This window comes from Erpetoichthys calabaricus, chromosome 13 (genome assembly GCF_900747795.2).
Source record: "Erpetoichthys calabaricus chromosome 13, fErpCal1.3, whole genome shotgun sequence".
NCBI lineage: Eukaryota > Metazoa > Chordata > Cladistia > Polypteriformes > Polypteridae > Erpetoichthys > Erpetoichthys calabaricus.
The window spans coordinates 83,716,890-83,744,149 of NC_041406.2; the positions used below are offsets into that span (position 1 = coordinate 83,716,890).

Genomic DNA, 27,260 nt, shown 5'->3' on the forward strand with positions numbered 1-27,260 from the left:
AATAATATGAAAAATCAACTTTTAATAGAAAACCCCTTTGCCGAGCCATTAAATATCATGGTATAGAAATCTCCAAGTGCCACATCAGTTAAATCTTGTTCTAAAAATATTACAGAGCTCAAAGTGAGCAGCTAATTATTCTTTTGCTCTTCCTCCAGCATGTTTTGGATTTCCAGTTCATTGGTTTGGTCAGGCACGTGGACATTCTCTTCATGGAGAAATTCTTTGCTGCTTTTTTGGAACAAGTACTCCTGAGGGGAGATGTCATTATCATCCTTGTAGCCCGACTTGGACTTCTTTTTTTTGTCCCTCTTCTGTTTCCGCAGATCTGCCAACAAATTATTTTGCTGCTCCATTAACTTCAGCCCATTAAGCTCTGGACTTTTTTCTTTGCCCCATTTTTTGTATTCTAAAACCTGTCTTTTCAAAGTCTCATGGTCAGTATCAAACACGTTAAAAGATTTTGAAGGTTTATTCTTTTTAGATTGCACAGGCTGAGGTGGAGATTCCCTGTTAGAATGAAGAATACAAAACCTTTATATAAGTGGTGCTCAAAAATGTTTACAATGTGATCTCATTTTCAATAATACTAAACATAAATAAATTTATACATAAATAAATGGAAACTGGGTGGCACGGTGGCGCAGTGTTAGCGCTGTTGCCTTGCAGTAAGGAGACCTGGGTTCGCTTCCTGGGTCTTCCCTGTGTGGAGTTTGCATGTTCTCCCCGTGCCTGCGTGGGTTTCCCCCGGGTGCCCTGGTTTCCTCCCACCGTCCAAAGACATGCAGGTTAGGTGTATTGGCGATTGTCCCTAGTGTGTGCTAGGTGTGTGTGTGTGTGTGCCCTGCGGTGGGCTGGTGCCCTGCCCAGGATTTGTTCCTGCCTTGCGCCCTGTGTTGTCTGGGATTGGCTCCAGCAGAACCCCATGACCCTGTGTTAGGATATAGTGGGTTGGATAATGACCGACTGACTAAATGGAAACTCCCATTTATAGGTTACTTTCTACTGATAGACTTCCAAATGGATTTCTTTCATATTCTGCAATACTACAAACAAACATTACGAATACCAACAATGACATACCCAACCTGTACATAGAAAAACTGAACATTGTAACAGAAAAGGAGATGGATTCTTTCTCAATAAGACTTTACCATGATATCTACAACTTAACCTGTCCATCAGTCCATGCAGGAGCTCAATGATGTTAACTGAAATCAACACACAGACAAGAACTGGGAGTACAGTATGTAGTTACAAGAAAACATCTGCCCATCCATTTCCTAACCTGCTTATCCAGGGCTGGCTCACGGGGAAGCTGGAGTCTATCCCAGCAAGCACTGGGTGCAAGTCAATCCCTGAAATGGGTGCCAGTCCATCAAAGGGTGGTGTGCCAGTTTAACATGACCACTTCACCTATGCTGCATGTCTTTAGACTGTGGGAGAAAAGAGGAGCACCCAGAGGAAACCGATACGGATATGGATGGGCAAACTACTTGGAAGGAGCCTCAGGAATGTGAACGCTGGTTCCTTTGTAGTGAGACAGCAGCGCTACCATTGCACCACAGGAATACAATTACGGTAATATTAACACTTTAAACATTAATAATATGAAACAAAAACAATGGCACTCTCATACCGACACGGCATAAACAACTGTCTCAGTCTCACTTCTCATGGCCATTTTCTGTCACTAACTCTAAAGTACCCATTTGTGTTGAAATATAAACAGATATGCAGACATATGCAGATATTTCTGAAGAAAGACAAATGTTGTGTTTTTCAAAGTATTCACATGTCTCACTAGACTTTTGCAGCCTTCTTATGGGAAATCTGTTTAGGATGTCGTCTTCAGGTCAAATTTGACCAGGTTTTGGTTTTGAAATCAGTAAAAGAACCCTACATTGCATCTGTTCAGAGTGAAACTGTGACTTTTTCTACATTGTCTCCCAAAAAAATCTAAAGACCCCATAATTTACACAGTCTTTTATTTATTTATTTAACGTGCCATGTCTTATGCATCAGTTTTGACCTACCATCGATTTATTTTTAAACATTTCACTCTTCATTTAGGGTAGTTTGTTTTTTTTTACCACCTATAAACAAATCCTGAAGGGAATCTTTTTAGCTCAGAAATGTGAAAGCTTTTAGTAAAGAACCTCAACTTTACAAAAGGCAAAAAAGTTTCCGGATGTTAACATTTTTGTACAGCCGATACACATTTTGAACACTGCCATGTCTTTTGGGTCAGTTTTGACCCACCACTGACTTTTATAGATTTTACTCTTCACTTATGCTGATTTGTTTATACGCCACTTATCAAAACATTCTGAAAAGAACCTTTTTAGCTCTGAAATGTGAAGTCTTATTGTAAAGTGCCCTAACTTTACAAAAAGCAAAGTTTTCAAATGTCACATCTTGGTACACTATATCTTCCGAGTTCTTTTTTGTGTCATTCGGGTGAATTTTGATCCACCATATGCTTTAGGAGACTTTACACTTCATTTAAGGTTGTCAATAATCCATACAGACATCCTAAATGTAATTTGTTCTTAAAGTTATCAGTGCTATAGGTTAATATGGATAATCAATATAGATGGTTTTGGGATAAAAAAAAAAAATTGATTTCCCGGGTACCTAAAAGAATTAGGTGAAAAAAGACCCATAAGTAGGGTTGCCAGATGTCCCTTATATACAGGACATGTCCCGTATTTGACCATTTTGTCCCCTGTCCCATACTGACCTTTCAGGGACACCCAAATGTCCTGTATTTAGTTCATTTTCAAATTTCGTAATAAAAATATATTTTTACTACCTTCTTACGGTACTCAGTTGTAACTTTTGTAAGTAATTAGACTTTCTTTTCTCAGATTCTCTTGATGAAAATAACCCAAATGTAACAAGGAAACTCGTGTTTGCGGCCTGTTTGCAACTTGTTCAGTTACTATGGTTGGCTGAGGACATGCTGCAACAATCTTACCGTTTTGCTCTCCAGCTGCGCTGCTGTACTGTTCTGGATCAGCATTGCAACATACAGCGTCGACAAAGTGTGTTGTTACTACTTGCCACGGCCCACTTTTTTTCTAACTGCCTGTATTAAATAATAATAATATTTCTCTGTTGTCTGAATTAAATAAATATTTTCAAATGATTTCACTTTTACAGAAATTTTTTTTAGCTTGTATTAAATAATTTTCAAATGATTTTACTTTTGTTTTCCGCATAACCCATTAAAATCCTTGCTTTAGGTTTTTAACTTATGTCTCTACTTTTACAGTATATAATAGTGTATATTGGTCTGGGTGTGTTGGGGGCATGTATAAATTTATATGGATAGTAAAACAGAGAGAGAGATTTTAAGAGTGTCCCGTATTTCTAATTTTCTAATCTGGCAACCTTACCCATAAGGCACTGCATTGAGTCAGCAAAGGAAGACATTGTAAGGGTTAAACAGCTATGCATTACAGCTTGTGTTTCCTCTCATAACCCATATATTTCCACTTGGGGGTGGATCATGTGCTAAAATTCATATTCTTGCTTACTTTTTAAACAATATGAAAAACTCTCACCTCTCACTATTCACAGTTTGTTCACAGTCATCCGTGTCATCTTTTGGGCCGAAGTCCGCATTCTCCAAGAGCCTTTCCACCTATGAAAGCAATCATTGGTAGTCAAGTTACAATTCAGAATATTTATTTCAATTCAGTTTAGCTGTGTATTTCCAGAACCCATTTATTCCATTGATGCACTGAAATCAAAATTCTTGACTGACACCAAAGTTGATAAAACCCTGGCCCAAATGCCAAATAACTTTCTTTGTTTTCTTGCACGTTTGTTTTGCGCCACTGCATATGGCCTAAATTAAATCTATTTCAATTCTGATGTATGCCTTTCAACATAATTAAAGTATAAAACCGCAGGTTGATGAAAAATTTGTTTATTACTGAAGTCCGTGTTTTCAAAGAGGACTTATTAAAAATGAACTGAAATTAAATATAGTAATAAAAGTTCAGTTTTATAATAAACCAGCTGTCCCCCGCAGCTCCGTCCATGTAGTAGTGAAACAGGACAAACTTTAAAAATCAATAAACAAACCGGTATGGCTAGCTAAGTGGAGGCAAGATACGCTCCAAAATGTGGCGACAGGTTAGACCGACTCGAATAGAGGCTGGCATGTGAGTGAGGAGCCCCCAGTCTCCCGGCCCCCCAGCCTTGATTGTCTAAGAAGACAAGTAAAAACTCCCCCAAAAAAATGGAAGAAACCTTGGGAAAGGCAGTTCAAAGAGAGACCCCTTTCCAGGTAGGTTGGGTGTGCAGTGGGTGTCAAATGGAGGGGGGGGGGGGGGGGGGTCAATACAATACAATACACAGAACAGAACACAAGTAATCCTCAATACAATATAATAATAGTAAAATAAAAATATTACAAGTACAGAGCAGAATTCAACAGTAGATGATATCACATAATAGGATTTGGATTTGTTCAGAGTCCTGGAGACCTCGGCCATCAAGCTGCCTCCCCCTATTGGCCAGTTTATCAATGACTCACAACTACAGTCCAAACAATTTCTGTGGACTAAGCTCATTATGTTAAAGTGCTGTCAAATTCACTTCTATATGATGGCGAGTCAATCATTATCCACACTTTTGTGTTTATTTTGCTTGGATTGGCTGTATAAGTGTAAACGAGATATGTCTGTGGCGAAAGCGATAATGTTTCAACATTGATCACTCAGTTTCTTTTATTGTTTTCTAGGACAAACCATGGCTGCCCTGTTCTCTGTTTGCACCAAACAAGAGCATCGAGCAGTAATTTACTTTTCATGGGCTGAAGGTGTACCTTGGGCTGAAGTCTTCGTTGGTTTGTCATAATTAAGGTACACACTTACTTAGTTGCAGTGGATGAGCATCCGGCTACTTCTTGTTGCTGAACACACTTGTCTGACCATTTTTGAATTGATCAGTCTATTTATAAACTCTCCACTGTGGTAAAACACCTCTGAAGGATTTCGACTCCAGGTACACCTTCAGCCCATAGAAACATGAATCAATACTTGGTGTTCTTCTTTGGTGCAAATGGAGAGTGGAGTGGCCATATTTAATCCTATAAAACAATAAGAGAAACTGATTGATCAATGTCAGAACTTTACCACTCTGACCATGCCAGTGGAGAAAGCTGTACAGCCAACCGATAAAAGTCACCACAAAAGTGTGGATAATTATTGACTTCCCCTTATTAAAGGAAATTATAATCATTCAATTAATCGATCTATCTATAAGGTGGAGTGGTGGCTCTGAGGTAGGGATCTGCATTGGTAATCGGAAGGTTGCCAGTTCAAATCCCATTAATGCCCAAAGTGACTGTACTTCGTTGGGCCCTTGATCAAGGCCCTTAACCTGCAATTGCTCCGTCCTGGGTGTGACGTTAATCTGCATCCAGCCCTGCATGTGGGCCCTAAAACCTGCAGGGAAAACCTAGGGGTTGGTGGCAGAATTGGCACTCCAGCCACCATAAAAAACCTCACACTGGTTCCATTCCATCTGAACTGGTGTGGTGCGGAGGTGTCACCTGTTGCATGGCTGCATTTGGGTCCTAGTCTGGGATCCTGAGCTGGTTTGTAATGTGGTAGGTGCGGCAATGCGCCGTATCAGCACGAGCACCTAACTTCTCTCTCCTCTATCTATCTATATATATAATTCACTAAGTCCATGACAAGCAAGACACATGCAAGACAGAGCCACCAACAATTCACTAAGCAGCTGACCATGGCACGCACGACAGAGCCCCGCCTGCCAACTCTAACACTCCTCCCACGTCCATTACCTTCACATTGTTTTCTTTTATTTCTGATCCCATTCAACAACTATATGGAGACATCGACTTCTCAACTGTCACTCTGGAACAACTCAGTACGTGAGCTATATTAAGCATCACCAATGAAGACTCGCTACACCTTAATGAACAAGTACTGAAACTTATCCCTACCGACGAAGTAACTTTCACCAGCGTTGACTCCATCGTCACAGACGATCCCGCATATCAACTTTCATTCCCCAAAGAATTTCTTAGCAGTCTTACTCCCACTGGCATGCCTCCGCATAAACTCATAATTAAAATAGGTTCAGTTGTCATGCTTCTCAGAAACCTCATGCCAGCAAGAAGTCTCTGTGATGGCACTAGACTAACTGTTGCCAGCATTCACCACAATGTACTGGAGTGTAAAACTATCGCAGCTCCTACCTCACAAACTGTCCTTATTCCCCGGATATCCCTGACCCCATCAGATTCAAATTTGCCTTTTACTTTTACACGCAGACAATTTCCTGTTAGATTTGCCTGTGCGATGACAATTAATAAGGCGCAGGGACAAACTTTCAAAACGATATGCCTGTATCTGCCAAAACCAGTTTTCAGTCACAGACAATTGTATATTGCTCTCTCCAGAGTTTCATCTTTTCATTCACTTACTGGTATGCTTGCAGGAACACGTGCAGCGAGCGAGAGAGAGCGAGCGACACACACACGCATACAGGCACGCTAGAGAGAGAGCGCTGAACGCATAAGAATAATAATACTTCATTACATTGATATACCAGTGTTTTCAGTATTCAAAGCGCTATCCACACAGGGAGAAACCGGGAAGCGAACCCAAAATCTTCCACAGTCTCCTTACTGCAAAACAGCAGCACTACCATTGCGCTGCAAGGCAGTTAAAGAATGCACCGGCCTCGATTTTGTTTTCACTGCTGTTTACAGCGATCGGATCGTAGCGTGCATTGTTGCAATGTTAGTTTTCTTGGTGGCTTATTACATTACGGATGTTTCAAATGTTAATTTTTTTCCCTGTGCTTAAAAGACATTAAAAAAGTGTTTCTCAACTGTGACTCCGGAACAACTCAGTACGCAAGCTATATTAAGCGTCAACAACGAAGACTCGCTACACCTTAATGAACAAGTGCTGAAACTTATCCCTACCGACGAAGTAACTTTCACCAGCGTGGCCTCCATCGTCACAGACGATCCCGCTTTCAGTCACGGACAATTGTATGTTGCTCTCTCCAGAGTTCCATCTTTTCATTCACTCATAGTCGTATCCTCAAACCGACCCCATATGGACAACTGTGTCGTTCAGGAAGTGTTCACCCATCAATAAATAATTATGGCGGGTTGACTAGTATTATATAAATAAGTAAAATGTGAACTACTAGGTTTAGAACCTTGATCTCCGTCTTAATCAAAAGATTATCATGAGATACATCCTGGTAATGGAAAAAAAATTGGGTTGTGGTAACTTCCACAAAGTTATCTGGGTTTGCATCTTTTTTATGGCAAACGCCTCGAGGGGGTGACTTGGCAGAAAGGAAAACAGCAGCAGCGACATCTGCCGAGTGTGAAGCTCAATGCTGAGGCTGCTCACAAGAAGTAGAGGAACAGCCGAGTGTTAAGTACAGGAAAGACCAAGAGTGTGAGAGAGGAAATTTTGGGGTAACAGAATTATTGTGTGTTGGTTTGGTTTGCATAAACCCCAACTTTTACATCTTGCCAGTAAGAATGTTAAAGGGAGAGTGAGACACAAGTTTGCATTTTCGATTAGAGAGTCTGTAATAAAAGTCATGCGTGCAGTGAAATATTGAAGTTCAGTGGGAGAAGAGATGGGATTCAGAAAAACACAAAATGTGCTGTTAGGGCCGATCAATGTTTGGGAGGAAGAGAAGCAGATGCAAGACTAGGAGACAGACAATCTTGTGAAATATAGAGATCACTGTACAGGGGCCCAATACAAACGCACTGCAATGGCTCAGGAGGGATGGCTGCAAACGGAGCTATAAAATACACGTGAAGGATAAAGTACAATGTGAGCATTCCATGCACACACAAAAGTACCATGACTGACATTTATAATTCTGCTGTTCATATCACCTTCACCATTGCTTGACGCAAGTTAAAGAAAATAACCAGCGAGTTTGTTTGGAGCGCTCTCTTTGGACTACTGCACAACAATACAACCGTAGGCTATTTCTGGGAATAATTTTTTAACCTACCTCTAGCACGGCTGCATATTCTTTGTCTTTAATAAAAACTATCGGTGGGACACCCCTCAGGACTTGACGAGTTAGAAGAAGATGCCTGCAAGACAAAATTAAAAAAAGAAAACAGTCATACTAGACACAAATGTATTGTCTAACCGTGCAATGACTATTTTCAGAAAGGATGTTTATCCATTTTAAAGGTTGCAGAAGTGCAAAATTTTGGTCAAGATTGATCTACATCAGATGAAACATTTTTCATAATTAATGGAAAATAGTTAATTATACTGTACATCAGGTTCAGTAGCCTATATTTGCATAGCGCAAACAGCTTGTATGTATGTTCTACTTAGAGGAATAATCTGTCCAAAAGTGATTTTAAAAAAAAATACTGTATATTACTTACCTCAGGGGTTTCCAATCAAGGGTAAATACTTAGGGGGTAAATTTAAAAGCTGGAGTTGTGAAGACCTCGATTAGTTCCCTAGGATGAGACTTGCTTTTTCAACAACTGCACCAAGAATATCCAAAGTCGTAGGTGAAAATCAAGAACAAGCGTCACACTGATTGGTGTGCTCTAATCGACTCAACTGTACGTCGTTGTGGTATTGCGGTATCTGCTCATCATTGGTTGTTTTTAAATAAGTGAAATAGCGTTATTATATGCTATTGTTATTTGAATTTAAAACAAAAGTGTTAAAAAAACGGTATCTTAAAAATTTCCCTTTTGTTGATCATAGTAGTATAAACTGAAATTATTGAACAAAACAGGATGCGGGAAAATTTACTTACGAAAAGTTGCCACGGGGTAAACAGAGTGGAAATCCGTAATTACACTGTGGAGTTTGTAGTGATGGCCGAGGCAACATTTTAACTCGCATTTTCATGCAGAATAAAGATAAAGTTTCTGATATAATTGGGATCTATGCTGACCAACGTTTGACAATAGCAAAAAATATCAAAAATATCTCGCACTATTGTGTCACATAATGCACATGTCAAGTCATCCAGTCGTATGCTCACAACATCCCAAACGCATTTATTTTTACTAAAATATTGCTAAATAAACCACCTCTGGGAAGCGATCTTGTGAACGAAAATGGAATACGCTCAGACGCAAAAGGGAATTTGAATTGGGTGGAGTATTCTTTTAAAGATGGATTACTGTGCAAAAACATGGAATGCTTCCTGAGAACCAGTTAAAGACCTTTGCTTTCTCAAATATATTTATCTCAAAGCCTATTCAGACCGGATTAGTTTTACACCAGCAGATGTTGTACAGTATTTATTACCGGGGGACCTCTGTAATTTTAGTACCACCTGAATGGCTCAAATGACAGAATTTTACCTGACATATCAATTTGCACTGTGGCGGGCTGGCGCCCTGCCCGGGGTTTGTTTCCTTCCTTGCGCCCTGTGTTGGCTGGGATTGGCTCCAGCAGACCCCTGTGACCCTGTAGTTGGGATATAGCGGGTTGGATAATGGATGGATATCAATTTGGATAGGACTAATATAGCCTGAGGTTACTTGAATGGGGCATAATCATCAAAAATGTTTCAGGAATGTTTTAACTCAACAAAAACATTTTTTATTGCAGTCACGGCTGTAATTGTTCTTGTACAGCAACGGTTCTCAAGTTTAGCTCATGCAGACTCAATTCCCCCAGTGTAGCATTTTCTGTAGTGTCTAACAAATAAGCAAGGAAGAAAACAATTAAGCCATAAACCTGGCCCAGAAGGTGCTTTACCTTATCAATGAAACTCTGGGGGTAGAAAACAGGTTTGCCAGGCTTCCTGACTCTTAAACGTTACAAATAAAAGACTTACAAAATATTTAGTCAACTTATATGGTAGATCTCACTCATTTTACAGTGGTGTGAAAAACTATTTGCCCCCTTCCTGATTTCTTATTCTTTTGCATGTTTGTCACACAAAATGTTTCTGATCATCAAACACATTTAACCATTAGTCAAATATAACACAAGTAAACACAAAATGCAGTTTTTAAATGATGGTTTTTATTATTTAGGGAGAAAAAAATCCAAACCTACATGGCCCTGTGTGAAAAAGTAATTGCCCCCTTGTTAAAAAATAACCTAACTGTGGTGTATCACACCTGAGTTCAATTTCCGTAGCCACCCCCAGGCCTGATTACTGCCACACCTGTTTCAATCAAGAAATCACTTAAATAGGAGCTGCCTGACACAGAGAAGTAGACCAAAAGCACCTCAAAAGCTAGACATCATGCCAAGATCCAAAGAAATTCAGGAACAAATGAGAACAGAAGTAATTGAGATCTATCAGTCTGGTAAAGGTTATAAAGCCATTTCTAAAGCTTTGGGACTCCAGCGAACCACAGTGAGAGCCATTATCCACAAATGGCAAAAACATGGAACAGTGGTGAACCTTCCCAGGAGTGGCCGGCCGACCAAAATTACCCCAAGAGCGCAGAGACGACTCATCCGAGAGGTCACAAAAGACCCCAGGACAACGTCTAAAGAACTGCAGGCCTCACTTGCCTCAATTAAGGTCAGTGTTCACGACTCCACCATAAGAAAGAGACTGGCAAAAACGGCCTGCATGGCAGATTTCCAAGACGCAAACCACTGTTAAGCAAAAAGAACATTAGGGCTCGTCTCAATTTTGCTAAGAAACATCTCAATGATTGCCAAGACTTTTGGGAAAATACCTTGTGGACTGATGAGACAAAAGTTGAACTTTTTGGAAGGCAAATGTCCCGTTACATCTGGCGTAAAAGGAACACAGCATTTCAGAAAAAGAACATCATACCAACAGTAAAATATGGTGGTGGTAGTGTGATGGTCTGGGGTTGTTTTGCTGCTTCAGGACCTGGAAGGCTTGCTGTGATAGATGGAACCATGAATTCTACTGTCTACCAAAAAATCCTGAAGGAGAATGTCCGGCCATCTGTTCGTCAACTCAAGCTGAAGCGATCTTGGGTGCTGCAACAGGACAATGACCCAAAACACACCAGCAAATCCACCTCTGAATGGCTGAAGAAAAACAAAATGAAGACTTTGGAGTGGCCTAGTCAAAGTCCTGACCTGAATCCAATTGAGATGCTATGGCATGACCTTAAAAAGGCGGTTCATGCTAGAAAACCCTCAAATAAAGCTGAATTACAACAATTTTGCAAAGATGAGTGGGCCAAAATTCCTCCAGAGCGCTGTAATAGACTCATTGCAAGTTATCGCAAACGCTTGATTGCAGTTATTGCTGCTAAGGGTGGCCCAACCAGTTATTAGGTTCAGGGGGCAATTACTTTTTCACACAGGGCCATGTAGGTTTGGATTTTTTTTTCTCCCTAAATAATAAAAACCACCATTTACAAACTGCATTTTGTGTTTACTTGTGTTATATTTGACTAATGGTTAAATGTGTTTGATGATCAGAAACATTTTGTGTGACAAACATGCAAAAGAATAAGAAATCAGGAAGGGGGCAAATAGTTTTTCACACCACTGTACATTCCACTGAAAGGGGAAAAACAAACATAGAATGCTACCTCATACGGGGGGCAGATTTTTTCAATGTATCCTCAATTTCCTGATCCTTATTCTCTAGGCCACTTATTTTCCAGTAGACACGACAACAAGAGAAATCCGACGTTAGTGACACCTGAAAAATAAGAAACACCTCGTTTTAGCACAACACTTTAAAAGGCGGCTTTGTTTTGTTTACATTACCCACGAAGTAAACTAATTTATTTCACACCTAAAAAAGAAAATCTGCTTTGAGACATTCATTGGAGTAATATATGCTTAACAATATCATAAACCATTTTATAAAATTGTTAAAATGAGGCTACGCGACCAGCTTAGTGTTCTTCAAGTGTCAGAAAATGATCTGGAAAGATACCTGACAAAAAAAGATGTGTTAACAGTAGACAAGAAAACTCCACTGACATCATCAGAATAGGGGCCCCTAACAGCCACAGTCAGAAAAGTCAGAGACCTTCAAAGTGCAATTCTTTATTGACGGAAGCACATCAGTACAATGATATTCATGGTCACTATTCAAGGAGTGAATGTAGAGGTGGTCCACATTAATGACAGGCTGGACTGGTCTCGGAACACAGAGCAATTAGAGAAAGAAGGGCAGAGCGGGCTCTCTTTTTCTTAGGAGATAGCGTTCCTTTAATATGGGAGTTCTTCACATTTTCTACAACTCAGTGATGGCCAGCACGATGTGCTAGGCTGGTGTCATCACTTCAAAAGAGGCCCACCGGATCAAATGGCAAATTTAAAGGGCAAGCTCAGTTATGGGATGAACTCTGGACCCCCTGGAGGTTGTAGCAAAGTAGACAGACAGACAGACAGACACTTTATTAATCCCCAAGGGGAAATTCACATACTCCAGCAGCAGCATACTGATAAAAAACAATATTAAAGAGTGATAAAAACACAGTGCAAGTTAAAAAGTGCGAGGCAGGTATAACAGACAGTAACTTTGTATAATGTTAACGTTTACCCCTCCGGGTGGAACTGAAGAGTCGCATAGTGTGGGGAGGAACGATCTCCTCAGTCTGTCAGTGGAGCAGGACGGTGACAGCAGTCTGTCGCTGAAGCTGCTCCTCTGTCTGGAGATGATCCTGTTCAGTGGATTCTCCATGATTGACAGGAGCCTGCTCAGTGCCCGTCGCTCTGCCACAGATGTCAAACTGTTCAGCTCCGTGCCTACAATAGAGCCTGCCTTCCTCACCAGTTTGTCCAGGCATGAGGTGTCCCTCTTCTTTATGCTGCCTCCCCAGCACACCACCGCGTAGAAGAGGGCGCTCGCCACAACCATCTGATAGATCATCTGCAGGATCTTATTGCAAATGTTGAAGGACGCCAGCCTTCTAAGAAAGTATAGTCGGCTCTGTCCTTTCTTACACAGAGCATAAGTATTGGCAGTCCAGTCCAGTTTATCATCCAGCTGCACTTCCAGGTATTTATAGGTCTGCACCCTCTGCACACAGTCACCTCTGATAATCAAGGGGTCCGGGAGGGAGTAGAGAATCAAAATAAAACCGAGTGCCATTATGAACAATGCTGCACATCCTCTCTCTGACACACCAACATTGAGGACTTTCAGCCAACGAATCATTCAGCAGAAGTGTGTCAAGAAAGTACGAGGGGGGTCTCCTTTATACCAACAGCAATACAGCTGTATAGGCCCTCACTGGGACTGGGACAGACAAGTCAGAAGTTTTCTTTCTTTTAAATTTTCTTGCTTTATAGTCATTCTGGGGTGTGTTCAGACCAAAGTAGGTATTTATTTATATATATATATATATATATATATATATATATATATATATATATATATATATATATATATATACATATATAGATATTATATATATATATATATATATACATATATAGATATATATATATATACATATATAGATATATATATATATATATATATATACATATATAGATATATATATATTACATATATAGATATATATATATATATATATATATATATATATATATATATATATATATATATATATATATATATACACATATATAGATATATATATATATATATATATATATATATTATATATATATCTATACTAATAAAAGGCAAAGCCCTCACTGACTGACTGACTCACTCACTCACTGACTCACTCATCACTAATTCTCCAACTTCCCGTGTAGGTATAAGGCTGAAATTTGGCAGGCTCATTCCTTACAGCTTACTTATAAAAGTTAGGCAGGTTTCATTTCGAAATTCAAAGCGTAATGGTCATAACTGGAACATATTTTTTGTCCATACACTGTAATGGAGGAGGCGGAGTCACGTATCGCGTCATCACGCCTCCTACGTAATCACGTGAACTAAAAACAAGGAAGACATTTACAGCACGAGTCACACGCGGGAACGAAGGTAAATGACGTTAATTTTTGACTGTCTTTTAATACTGTGTAAGCATACATATTAACACATGTGCAATTAAACGTGTGCATTTACGGGGTGATTTCTCAGGCTTAAAAGCTCACCTTTTATCAAACGCGGGAAGAAAGGTAACTGACGTTGTTCACTGTCTTTTAATACTGTGTAACCATACATATTAACACATGTCCAATTAAACGTGTGCATTTACGGGGTGATTTCTCAGGCTTAAAAGCTCGCCTTTTACTAAAAAGGTAAATGCAAAACTATTTTCAATCAGTTTATTGAAACGCTCCCGTTAAGGATTGCAATAACATATTCGCGAGATAAAAGAACGAAGTAGGGGGAAATGGAGGAACAGCCGCAAACAGCGAAGAGCAAAAAATTAATTAAAACAATTGAGAACGGAGCGAGTTAAGCATACAAGCATGTTCATAAGGGAAACAAAGCACGGTGTAAAACGTAAGTTTAAATTAAGTTTATAGAAACGCTCCCGCTGCGGATTGCAATAACATATTCGCGAGATAAAAGTTTAATGAGAAGACACGAGGTATAAACGAACCACACGCCGTGGCGCAACGTTAGGGGCAACAGTTTCAACCATTCTATGATCTGCTTCTCGCAACTGAAAGACGGCACATGGCGAATGTTAGCCGACTTGCTGACCGCAACGTTAGGGGCTTCAACTATGGCGCTGACGCCACATCTCAGTGCCAACACTTTGCAGACTGTACTTAAAAGACACGCCCTCCTCACTGGACAGTTAAAAACACCAATCAAACTAACGATGACATCAAGTATTACCCAATCAAAAGTAGGAAAGGAGGCATCTTCATAAAATGCGTGTGGGATGATTTGCATGAGACGCTGCTTTAAAAAAAAAATGATAAAAAAAATACGGGATAAATCCCGTCCAGTATTGATTCAAAACGGGACGCGCAATTTCATTCTCAAACGCGGCACGATTCCGTATTTTAAAGGACGGGTGGCAACCCTACAGTGCCAGGTAACCACCCATACAATCAGATTGTGATTCAGACTAGGAATGCAATGAATGTAATTACCCCGATCTACATACAAGGCGAAAGTCTTGCAACATTCAAAGATGATGGTTTGGGATAAGTACACCATACAACATAAAAGAGCTTATGAAGCCTTGAACCGAAAAAAGCAAGATCTCAGAGATCGTAAAAAAAAAAAAAAAGGAGGTAATGTCGTTTTACTCGCTGTAGATTTTAGTCAAACATTACCAGTTATTCCACGAGGGAGACCAGCAGATGAACTCAACGCGTGTTTAAAATCCATGCTTCTCCCACGCTCGGTTATATGTCGCGTGTTCTCGGGTAGGTGCACCAAAAAATGTATACATTTAAGCATGTAATGGGCAAACAAAAAATGAGGTATACCCGAAGGCACTGCAGTAGTACTTAATGTAACTTTACTTCTTAAATGTTAATGTTTTACTGTTTAATAATTTATACGCTTCTTATATGTTGTTCAAATTCTTTTATCAAAATACCACTGACAGCGCAATGCACGATAACATGGAGTGAATACACCATACGCATCCGCCCACGGCTGCCCTGTTGTGCGCAGATAGGAGTTGATTCTACAATAAAATAAAATAAAGATAAAAAGAGTAAAACAATCATCACCCATAAAGCGTGTGTGTGTGTATATATGTGTATATATATATGTTGATATGTGGAAGTGTATATATATATATATATATATATATATATATATATATATATATATATATATATATGTAGATATGTATATATATGTGTATATGTATATATATGTTTATATGTGTGTGTGTGTATTTTATATATATAAAACACAGCAACACTCATAACAATGACAACACAATTACATTGACAATCATGTTACGTTATTTTTAAAATGTTCCCTTTTTTTTTCATAACCTCTTTAACACACTACTTCTCCGCTGCGAAGCGCGGGTATTTTGCTAGTATTATATATATATATATATATATATATATATATATTAGATAGATAGATAGATAGATAGATAGATAGATAGATAGATAGATAGATAGATAGATAGATAGATATTTTGTTTATTTCCGTACTTACTTATCTACCTGGTTATTTATTTAAAAAGCTTCTGTAAAAAGCCAAATTTCCCCCTAGGGACAAAGACAGCTTGCCTGAAGAAGGGGCCTGAGTTGCCTCGAAAGCTTGCATATTGCAATCTTTTTAGTTACCCAATAAAAGGTGTCATTTTGCTTGGCTTTTCTCTACATTCATAATGGCTAACACGGTACAACACCCTAGTACTTCCCCTAGGGACAAATAAAGTTCACTCTGCTTATCTAATATTTAGACACAGCATGAGTAGCAAAGCGCAATGCAAGGCTGTAGTGGTTAACACCTGGGCTTGAATTGTCCAGCACCGTGAGTTTGATTCCTGTGTCAGGCCACAATGGTTTCCTGTCCTCAGCACAAACTGGTGTGTCAAAGCTGCTGCTGTGTGAGCCCCGTGGACCATTGGTGCTCTCTACATTGTGCCTTATGCTGTCATGTGAGTTTCAGCCCCTTGCAACCCTAAGCGGCAATAGAAGAGTCTGATAATGTTAGGCTATGCATAATGAAGTTGTAACAATCCTTGCAATCTACCGGGCAGCACACCGATTTATCACACTTTTCTTGGTATTCCATTTTCCTTCTATTGGGGTCCTTTGCAAACACTAAAGTAATCAGTTTGCATGCATTTCTGCAGAGTGTTTTATCAAGATTAGATTAGATAAACTTTATTAATCCCATGATACCTACAGATTCTAAAGTAGTGAAGTGTGATTTAAAAAACATTTGCACTGCCCTCAAAAGGAGACTTCCTGAAATGCATAGGCATTGACAACACAGTCTTTGCAGGATTTACTCCTTCATTTTAATGAAAATAGTTTCACTACACAGTACATCAGTTCAGTGGTCTAGATTTGCATTGTAGAGTGCAAACAGCTCTTATTTGAGGGATACTCCGCCCAAAATTTATTTTTTTTATGTATATTACTTTGCCCATGTCAGCATGGTTGGCGCTGTGGTAGCGCTGCTGCCTCGCAGTTTGGAGACCCGGGTTCACTTCCTGGGTCCTCCCTGCATGGAGTTTGCATGTTCTCCCTGTGTCTGTATGGGTTTTCTCCCACAGTCCAAAGACATGCAGGTTAGGTGCATTGGCGATAAGAAATTGTCCCTAGTGTGTGCTTGGTGTGTGGGTGTGTGTGCCCTGCGTTGACTGGGATTGGCTCCAGCAGACCCCCGTGACCCCGTGTTAGGATACAGCGGGTTGGACACTGACTGACCGACTGACTTAGCCCATGTGCTTTGTAGTGATGGCCGAGACCAAGCTTTAACTCAAGTTTTCATGCAGAGCTAAGATAACAATGTTTCTGACATAACAGGGGTCTGTGGTGTCCAACACAGGACAACAACAAACAATATCAAAAATGTACATGATAAAGAGAGTCATGTTACTGTGTGTCACATAATTAATTTGTCAATTCATCCAGTTGTATGTTCACAGCCTCCGAAACACGTGTTATTTTTATTAAAATACTGTTAAATAAACCACTTCTGGGAAACACTCGTGAGCGAAATGTGCTCAGACTCGAATGAGCATTTAAATTGGGTAGAGAACTCTTTTAAAGATGGATTATTGAACCAAGATTTTGCTAAAATATTGCTAAATAAACCACCTCTGGAAACGTTCTGGCGAATGAAAATAGCATGCAGCCATACCAGCTGTGCTGCACAAGATGTCATCTACCTGAAGCTAAGCCTGTTCGGGCCCAGCCAGTACTTGGATGGGAGACCATCTAGGACAGGGGTGGGCAGTGTCAGTCCTGAAGAGCCGCAGTGGCTGCAGGTTTTTGTTCCAGCCCAGTTTCATAATGAGAACTCAATTATTGCTGATGATGCACTTATTGCTTAAGTGACATTTTGATGCTTCATTTTAGTGGTCTCGCTTGTTAAGGTTCTCCACTGCTTATTTCAATCTTAAACTGCTGCATTCAGTGTTTTAATGGCTCCTTATTAGCAATAAAATGTAAAAGACAAAGCAGCCAGCAGTTCTCCAGCTAACGTTTTTCCAATTACATCTGTATGTCTTCATTGTAGACTGTTTGATTTAATACAACACTTAACAGAAAAATGTGACAGACTGAAAAGTATCCTTTTTAGGCTTCAAATCATTTGGATGATATCTTTGGAAAGGAAAAAATCTACGATATAACAGCCTTACATGGCGCAGACTAACAAGCCATAAAATTAAATAAGGTCTGAGATTGGCAAGGATTGGTTTCTAATTAAGCAATTGGGTTGGAATGAAAACCTGCAGCCACTGCGGCTCTCCAGGACCGACATTACCCACCCTTCATCTAGGAAAAGCTTGGGGTACTGCTGGAAGAGGTGTTGGTGAGGCCAGCAGGGGGCGCTTAAACCGGTGGTCTAAATGTGGATCCCAATGGCTTAGTGCTGTGACAGGGGGAGACATTGTGCTGTAAAAAATGGCACCATCCTTCAAATCAGACATAAAACTGAGGAGCGGACCCTCTGTGGTCATAAAAGATCCCTGGGCATCCTTCATAAAGAAGCAGGGTGTTTCCCGATGTCCTGGCTAAATTGCCCACCACGGTCTAGTCATTCCGACCCCCTAATCATCCCCCATTTTTAATTGGCCCCCCTCTCTCACCTCATCACCACCTAATAGCTAATGTGCATTGAGCCTACTGGTGCAAAAATGGCTGCCGTCGCAACATCCAGGTGAATGTTACACTGAAGTGCTTTTGAGTAGTAAAAAAAGTGCTATATAAATATAAAAAAATATTATTCTAATGAGCTGACACAAATGAGCATGTGAACTGGGTGGGAAAAAAAAAAAAAAAAAAAAAACAGAAATAAAACACGAAACACGCCTGCCGGTCCATGAATTATCTGTGTAAGCCATGGCAATGAACAACTTCCAGTTATTCTTTCATTTCTATTCTATTTTATTGTTCCAAGACTGAAGTTTGGTTGGTCAAACAGGTTTTACAGAGAGACCACAACATAACTTTAAAAACACATCACAAAGAACACGGCCATCACACCTGATCTCTGTACAAATAAATAAAATACAATAAATACAACAACATCTATATATATATATAAAATTCTTTTCGTGTTTGAAATAGAAATTACGTATGACCACGCGATATGGAAATTACGTATGAAACGGAAATTATGTATGACCACGTGATATGGAAATTACGTATGAAACGGAAATTACATATGACCACGTGATATAGAAATTACGTATGACCACAGAACATAATATAATACAGGAACTAATCACTTCGTTTGTGGACGCCATTTTTACTTCGCCTTTACGAACTGTTATTATTTGTAGGAGAGTTATTTTACCGATATTGAAAAGAAGTAAACACAAACACGCCGATCTATCCCATAGAAGTGCGCCCCGCGTCGCCCTCTCCCAGCCCTCCTCTCTGCTACAGCGCCGAGCTGTCCGCCGCCAGGCGCATTCTGACAGAGAAGTTTTATTTATTCGTCCACGTGACTGTCGCGGAAACTGCCACATTGTAACTTTTTTTTAGTTGGCAGTACTTGATAGTAGAAGAGATGAGGAAAACAGCTTTGCGTCTTTCTACTTTTTAACTGCGCCGAGCTGTAAACAATGTGAAGACGAGACCGCCTTCAGCTGCGAGGCGTCGTGAGAACAAAGTGGATGCTGGGAGGTGGGAATGTCTGGCTGCTCCGTGGGGTTGAGAGCTTCGCAGTTTCGGGCAGCGTCCTCTCTTCTCGCACTGTTTGTGACACTTCAAGTTCCCCGTCAGCTCCTGGGAGAGTGGAAATCTTTGCGAATGAGTGTAATCGGCACCATCGAAGCAGGACTCTGTTTGTAAATTGCCCTGCACGACTACTTACGGTCTCTTAAGGTGAGTTTGGGTAACTAAAACCCCGCAACATTCAAGGTTGCTTTTGTGATCAATTATTTTAAGAAGATGGAGAGTTTGCATCTAAGACCTCTTCATGTAAAGTGTTGGACATGGGAATTGTTTGGACCTTCTGCCCGTTAAGCACGGAAGGGCAGCGTCCACATTTATCAGAATTATTTTTCTCTTAAATCACAGGCACGTAGTGCAAGGTTCCATCCATCCATCCATTGTCTCCCGCTTATCCGAGGTCGGGTCGCGGGGGCAGCAGCTTGAGCAGAGATGCCCAGACTTCCCTCTCCCCCGGCCACTTCTTCTAGCTCTTCCGGGAGAATCCCAAGGCGTTCCCAGGCCAGTCGAGAGACATAGTCCCTCCAACGTGTCCTGGGTCTTCCCTGGGGCCTCCTCCCGGTTGGACGTGCCCGGAACACCTCACCAGGGAGGCGTCCAGGAGGCATCCTGATCAGATGCCCAAGCCACCTCATCTGACTCCTCTCGATGCGGAGGAGCAGCGGCTCTACTCTGAGCCCCTCCCGGATGACTGAGCTTCTCACCCTATCTTTAAGGGAAAGCCCAGACACCCTGCGGAGGAAACTCATTTCAGCCACTTGTATTCGCGATCTCGTTCTTTCGGTCACTACCCATAGTTCATGACCATAGGTGAGGGTAGGAACATAGATTGACTGGTAAATTGAGAGCTTCGCCTTGCGGCTCAGCTCCTTTTTCACCACGACAGACCGATGCAGCGCCCGCATTACTGCAGATGCCGCACCGATCCGCCTGTCGATCTCACGCTCCATTCTTCCCTCACTCGTGAACAAGATCCCGAGATACTTGAACTCCTCCACTTGAGGCAGGATCTCGCTACCAACCCTGAGAGGGCACTCCACCCTTTTCCGGCTGAGGACCATAGTCTCGGATTTGGAGGTGCTGATTCTCATCCCAGCCGCTTCACACTCAGCTGCGAACCGATCCAGAGAGAGCTGAAGATCACGGTCTGATGAAGCAAACAGGACAACATCATCTGCAAAAAGCAGTGACCCAATCCTGAGCCCACCAAACCGGACCCCCTCAACGCCCTGGCTGCGCCTAGAAATTCTGTCCATAAAAGTTATGAACAGAATCGGTGACAAAGGGCAGCCCTGGCGGAGTCCAACTCTCACTGGAAACGGGTTCGACTTACTGCCGGCAATGCGGACCAAGCTCTGGCACCGATCGTACAGGGACCGAACAGCCCTTATCAGGGGGGCCGGTACCCCATACTCTCGGAGTACCCCCCACAGGATTCCCCGAGGGACACGGTCGAATGCCTTTTCCAAGTCCACAAAACACATGTAGACTGGTTGGGCAAACTCCCATGCACCCTCCAGGACCCTGCTAAGGGTATAGAGCTGGTCCACTGTTCCGCGACCAGGACGAAAACCACACTGTTCCTCCTGAATCCGAGGCTCGACTATCCGATGGACCCTCCTCTCCAGGACCCCTGAATAGACTTTTCCAGGGAGGCTGAGGAGTGTGATCCCTCTGTAGTTGGAACACACCCTCCGATCCCCCTTCTTAAAGAGGGGGATCACCACCCCGGTCTGCCAATCCAGAGGCACTGTCCCTGATGTCCATGTGATGTTGCAGAGGCGTGTCAACCAAGACAGTCCTACAACATCCAGAGCCTTGAGGAACTCCGGGCGTATCTCATCCACCCCCGGGGCCCTGCCACCAAGGAGTTTTTTGACCACCTCGGTGACCTCAGTCCCAGAGATGGGGGAGCCCACCTCTGAGTCCCCAGGCTCTGCTTCCTCATTGGAAGGCATGTTAATGGGATTGAGGAGGTCTTCGAAGTACTCCCCCCACCGACCCACAACGTCCCAAGTCGAGGTCAGCAGCGCACCATCCCCACCATATACAGTGTTGACACTGCACTGCTTCCCCTTCCTGAGACGCCGGATGGTGGACCAGAATCTCCTCGAAGCCGTCCGAAAGTCGTTCTCCATGGCCTCCCCAAACTCCTCCCACGCCCGAGTTTTTGCCTCAGCAACCACCAAAGCCGCATTCCGCTTGGCCTGCCGGTACCTATCAGCTGCCTCCAGGGTCCCACAGGACAAAAGGGTCCTGTAGGACTCCTTCTTCAGCTTGACGGCATCCTTCACCACCGGTGTCCACCAACGGGTTCGGGGATTGCCGCCATGACAGGCACCGACCACCTTACGGCCACAGCTCCAGTCAGCCGCCTCAACAATAGAGGCACGGAACATGGCCCATTCGGACTCAATGTCCCCCACCTCCCTCGGGACATGGTCGAAGTTCTGTCGGAGGTGGGAGTTGAAGCTACTTCTGACAGGGGGCTCTGCCAGACGTTCCCAGCAGACCCTCACAACACGTTTGGGCCTACCACGCCTGACCGGCATCCTCCCCCACCATCGAAGCCAACTCACCACCAGGTGGTGATCAGTTGATAGCTCCGCCCCTCTCTTCACCCGAGTGTCCAAGACATGTGGCCGCAAGTCCGACGACACGACCACAAAGTCGATCATCGAACTGAGGCCTAGGGTGTCCTGGTGCCAAGTGCACATATGAACACCCCTATGCTTGAACATGGTGTTCGTTATGGACAATCCGTGACGAGCACAGAAGTCCAATAACAAAACACCGATCGGGGGGGCCATTCCTCCCAATCACGCCCTTCCAGGTCTCACTGTCATTGCCCACGTGAGCATTGAAGTCTCCCAGCAGAACGAGGGAGTCCCCAGAAGGTATGCCCTCTAGCACCCCCTCCAGGGACTCCAAAATGGGTGGGTACTCCGAACTGCTGTTCGGTGCATACGCACAAACAACAGTTAGGACCCATCCCCCCACCCGAAGGCGAAGGGAGGCTACCCTCTCGTCCACCGGGGTAAACCCCAATGTACAGGCTCCAAGTCGGGGGGCAATAAGTATACCCACACCCGCTCGGCGCCTCTCACCGGGGGCAACTCCAGAGTGGTACAGAGTCCAGCCCCTCTCAAGGAGATTGGTTCCAGAGTCCAAGCTGTGCGTCGAGGTGAGTCCGACTATATCTAGCCGGAACCTCTCAACTTCGCGCACTAGCTCAGGCTCCTTCCCCTTCAGAGAGGTGACATTCCACGTCCCAAGAGCCAGCTTCTGTAGCCGAGGATCGGACCGCCAAGGTCCCCGCCTTCGGCCACCACCCAACTCACACTGCACCCGACCTCCTTGGCCCCTCCCATAGGTGGTGAGCCCATGGGAAGGGGGACCCACGTTGCCTCTTCGGGCTGTGCCCGGCCGAGCCCCATGGGTGCAGGCCCAGCCACCAGGCGCTCGCCATCGAGCCCCACCTCCAGGCCTGGCTCCAGAGTGGGGCCCCGGTGACCCGCGTCCGGGCAAGGGAAAACGGCGTCCAAAGTTTTCATTCATCATAGAAGGTTTGAACCGCTCTTTGTCTCATCCCTCACCTAGGACCAGTTTGCCTTGGGTGGCCCTACCAGGGGCATAAAGCCCCGGACAACAGAGCTCCTAGGATCATTGGGACACGCAAACCCCTCCACCACGATAAGGTGGCGGTTAAAGGAGGGGTAGTGCAAGGTTGTCAGGCAGAAATTTGGACGATCACATAGAAAATGTAACTTCTATACCACAGCGGTCGTGTAGAGCCTTCCACAAGGGATCTACTACTGAGAGATGATCCAAATACATTTTAGCTGCTGTTAGTACAACTTACTTGTTGTGTTATACCGCCCTTAAAATGTAGTTTACTCGAAACCACTCCAGTGGTGCTCAATGTATCTTTACTTCTTAAATGTTAATGTTTTACTGTTTAATAATTTACAGACTACACTTTATTTTTTTCCCTTGCACTCAGTGAGCGAAGCCACTGGGTAATCAGCTAGTCATCTATAAAAAAATTAAACCATCATTAAGGCTTGAATCGCAAAGCACAAATTACAAAAACAAATCTGACAAATAAGCTGGTGTCCTGGAAAGTCTTCACATATAAGGCTGTTCCAGATACTTGTATAGTGTCATTTAGAATCATGTGTCCTGTTCCTCAAAGGCTGTAAACGGTTAATAATAACTCTTTTGAAATAAACAATTAATAGGATAATATTTACATCATCTAAAACGTAAAGAACCTATCCATAAAACGTTGGAAGTCCAGACTGTAAACAGACAGGCCACAAGTTCAAGTACAACACCAGCGCCTTTCTATGAATACACTGACCTTTGAAATCTCAATGCCCAGGTCGCAGATCTGTGGACTGATGTCGTGCGAATTCAGCAGCTCCCAGATGCCTCGATACAGAATTCTGTTCAGAGTCCTCATTTGAAGGCTTTCCTCTCTGCTGCTTTTCTGTGGAGATGATACCCCCCACTTCATGACTTTTTCAAGGCTGGACGGCTTGTGCATCTACCAATAAAAAGAAAAGATGACACTGAGGCCACAAATAAATAATAACGAAAACGTTAAAAACAAAACAAAAAAAAAAATGCAAGAACTTACCAGTTTCGAGCCAACTGTCGGACTTTCATACCAAAGCTTCTTTCTGTAAATTTGGAAAATTTGAAAACAAGAGACAGAAGTTTTGAAACATCAATACAAAGCATAAACACATCCACTCTCTCTCTATATAAAATCCTAAGCCTAAAAGTGCAACGATTTTAGGTGACGTTTTGAACAGGGCTGTGGAGTCGGGAGTCGAGGAGTCGGAGACAATTTTGGGTACCTGGAGTCGGGGTCGGCAAAAATGTACCAACTCCGACTCCTAATAAATTTAAATTGTAATGAAAAAAAAATACAGCAAGTTCAAATGTTCCATTTCACAAACAACAGTCCTAATGAAGTACTTCTCTGATGTAAGAATAAAGCTCAGTGCATAGTTGTGTGTGAAGTTCAGATGAGCGATTATACAACCTGCCATTCACATATCGTAATCTGGATTATGGTACATTACAAAAAGTGTTTTCATGTTATTTCAGATATAATGTGATAAACAAGTTCATATGAGTGTGAATAAGTGTGATGATGTAGGTGGAGGTGTGTGCTGTGGCCTGATGTCTTTTGTTTAAACTGGCCAATACGGTGGAGAGTCAGCTTCCTAGCCAGTAGTTCTGTGGTTAAATGACGACGTGTATGTTGCCTTCCTTCAATCAAAATGGAAAATACATTAGAATATTAAATACAGAGGAGTCGGAGTCAGAAGTATCGGAAACTAAGGAGTTAGAGTCAAAGGATTTATCTACCGACTCCACAGCCCTGGTTTTTATGTCATTTTTTTGTCAAGCTTTAAATCAGGCTTATTTTAAAACCTACATATATATTTTTGGTATCATTCTTGTCAGAATTTATCAAACTTTAATGTGATTTTGTTAGATTTTCAGATTCTTATTCTGTTTTTAAATTAAAAACTAAAAAAATATCAAGAACTCATGTCTTGTGAGACGAGACTTTGTGCCAAGAGATTTAACCACACTCGGGGCTGGAAATAAAAGACAAAGAGTAGGACAGCTGCTGTACAGGCTTTTAAATGTTTGGAGCGCTGCGTGAGATGCAGATCACACGGCACGGCAGCAGCAGCTGATCGAGCAGAGAGGAAGTTAAAAAAAAAAAAAAACAACTATTTGTTTCCCATTGTATCATCATTTAAGAGGGGGTTTCAGAGCAGTGACCGCATCTCCTTGGAGTGCGTTCAGCCCTCCTCTTCACAATGCCAGCGGCAGAGACGCAAAGTGGCTGGCACGTAGTGCAGAAAAGGGGGGTTGGCTAGCGAAACGAGCAGGGGTAGGCCCCCCCTAGTACATTCTATACAATGAAAACTGCTTGAACAAAGTCACCTGCATTGACCCATTGTGGACAGTTGGGTATTCCTCAGGTACACCTTGCGAGTCTAGCAGGTCTCCATGTCTGTCAGCACCGACTTCAACACTAATTTTGATTGATGTAATTGTTCATGCTGCCCATGTTTAGATAAAGCGACAAATTATGTCTTCACTTGAACTTATTAAAAAAAAAACTAGCTGTACTACCCAACTAAGACATGATGAAATCCAAGTGATTAACATGGACCTCAGTGTTAACGTTTGCAGTGCGCCATCTACTGGAAGACATTTTGTAACGCATGTAGTAATAACATGGATTTAGTATGGGACTTGTAAAAGCAATGTTAATATTTGCGATTCGCTTTCTGTTGGAATTACAAATGCAATGAAGTTTATTACTGCAAATGTGTGTGATGTGCCATCTGTTGGAATTACAAAATACAATACATTTTAGTGGTACAAATGTTTGTAATGTTCTCTCAGTTGGAGTGACAGAGACATAGCAGCCAGACGGTCACACAGATACTTATCCTTTTATTAAGGGTGTGCTATCCGTGTCAGATGTGTTGAAATCTAAGAAATCAACATAGATCTCATTGTTAACACTTACGATGTACAACACAATGAGTGTGTCTCTGTTATATGTCATTTGGTATGGGATTTGTAAAAGCAGTGCTATTGCTTGTGATGCACCAACTGTTGGAATTAAAGTCCAACTGAGAGTAACTGTTAGAGGAGCAGAAATCAGCATCTTAGATTTCAGCTCATCCTTAGACAGGTAGCACTGCTTATATCTTTACTTAATACTTTTGTTATATTTTACCCAAGGTTCCTTCCCTGACTGGAGTTCAAATCCATGGTTTATAACATAAAATATATCAACTGGACGGACACACAGATAAACGGATACTTCTCCTTTTATTAAGATGGGCCATAACTATTCTTAGCACTAACTTTTTAGTATTTGGCCTTTTTTGCTCTGACTGCACTTTAAAATTAGTTTGCCAAGAGCGCAGTTAACCGAGCAGTGTGGTAATTTCTCAGTGACTACAGGCTGCCTGCGTATAAACGTCAGGGTCTCCATTGTTATTGGTTTTGATAGAATGGACAGAAGAGGTGGACGGACGTCTGGCAAAGGTTCGCCCTTACCTGGCTTTGGCAGCAAATTTCCTCAAGAGATTTTTGCCACGGAGTTGCGTTGCAGTATGAAAACTGCTGGTCCGAAGTCGCTCGATTTGGCACATTGGGGGACAATCAGGTATTCCTCTTCCGCAAACGATGGCTGCGCTGACACCATGGGGGTCCAGCAGAAATCTGCATATGTTAGCACCGACTCGGCTAAGCAGCATCGTTCTGACTGATAACGCATTCAACTACCGCAACCCGCATTAAATTGAAATGAATCAATGTGCTCCGGCGGCGTAAACGGCGACTGCTACTGTCTGTCTGAAGGAAGACTGAAATAATCGAGCGCGAGCGAATCCATCTGTCTAGACTGCTTTCATACAGCGGGCGTTATAAAGATTGCCGCTGTCGCTTGTCCTCATTCCGGTGTCG

At 42.3% G+C, this 27,260-nt stretch overlaps 1 protein-coding gene across 1 annotated transcript; it reads right to left on the bottom strand.

Annotated features, from left to right (window-relative positions):
* Nucleotides 1-27,179, bottom strand: rbfa (ribosome binding factor A). Its single transcript, XM_028817185.2, has 7 exons — nucleotides 26,853-27,179; nucleotides 24,388-24,430; nucleotides 24,109-24,294; nucleotides 11,555-11,667; nucleotides 8,044-8,128; nucleotides 3,570-3,649; nucleotides 1-510 (listed from the first exon to the last, which is right to left on the bottom strand). The coding sequence occupies exons 1-7, from the start codon at nucleotides 27,050-27,052 to the stop codon at nucleotides 132-134; spliced, it is 1,086 nt and encodes a 361-aa protein (XP_028673018.1). The 5' UTR covers nucleotides 27,053-27,179; the 3' UTR covers nucleotides 1-131.
* Between the last annotated feature and the right edge of the window lie 81 nt (nucleotides 27,180-27,260).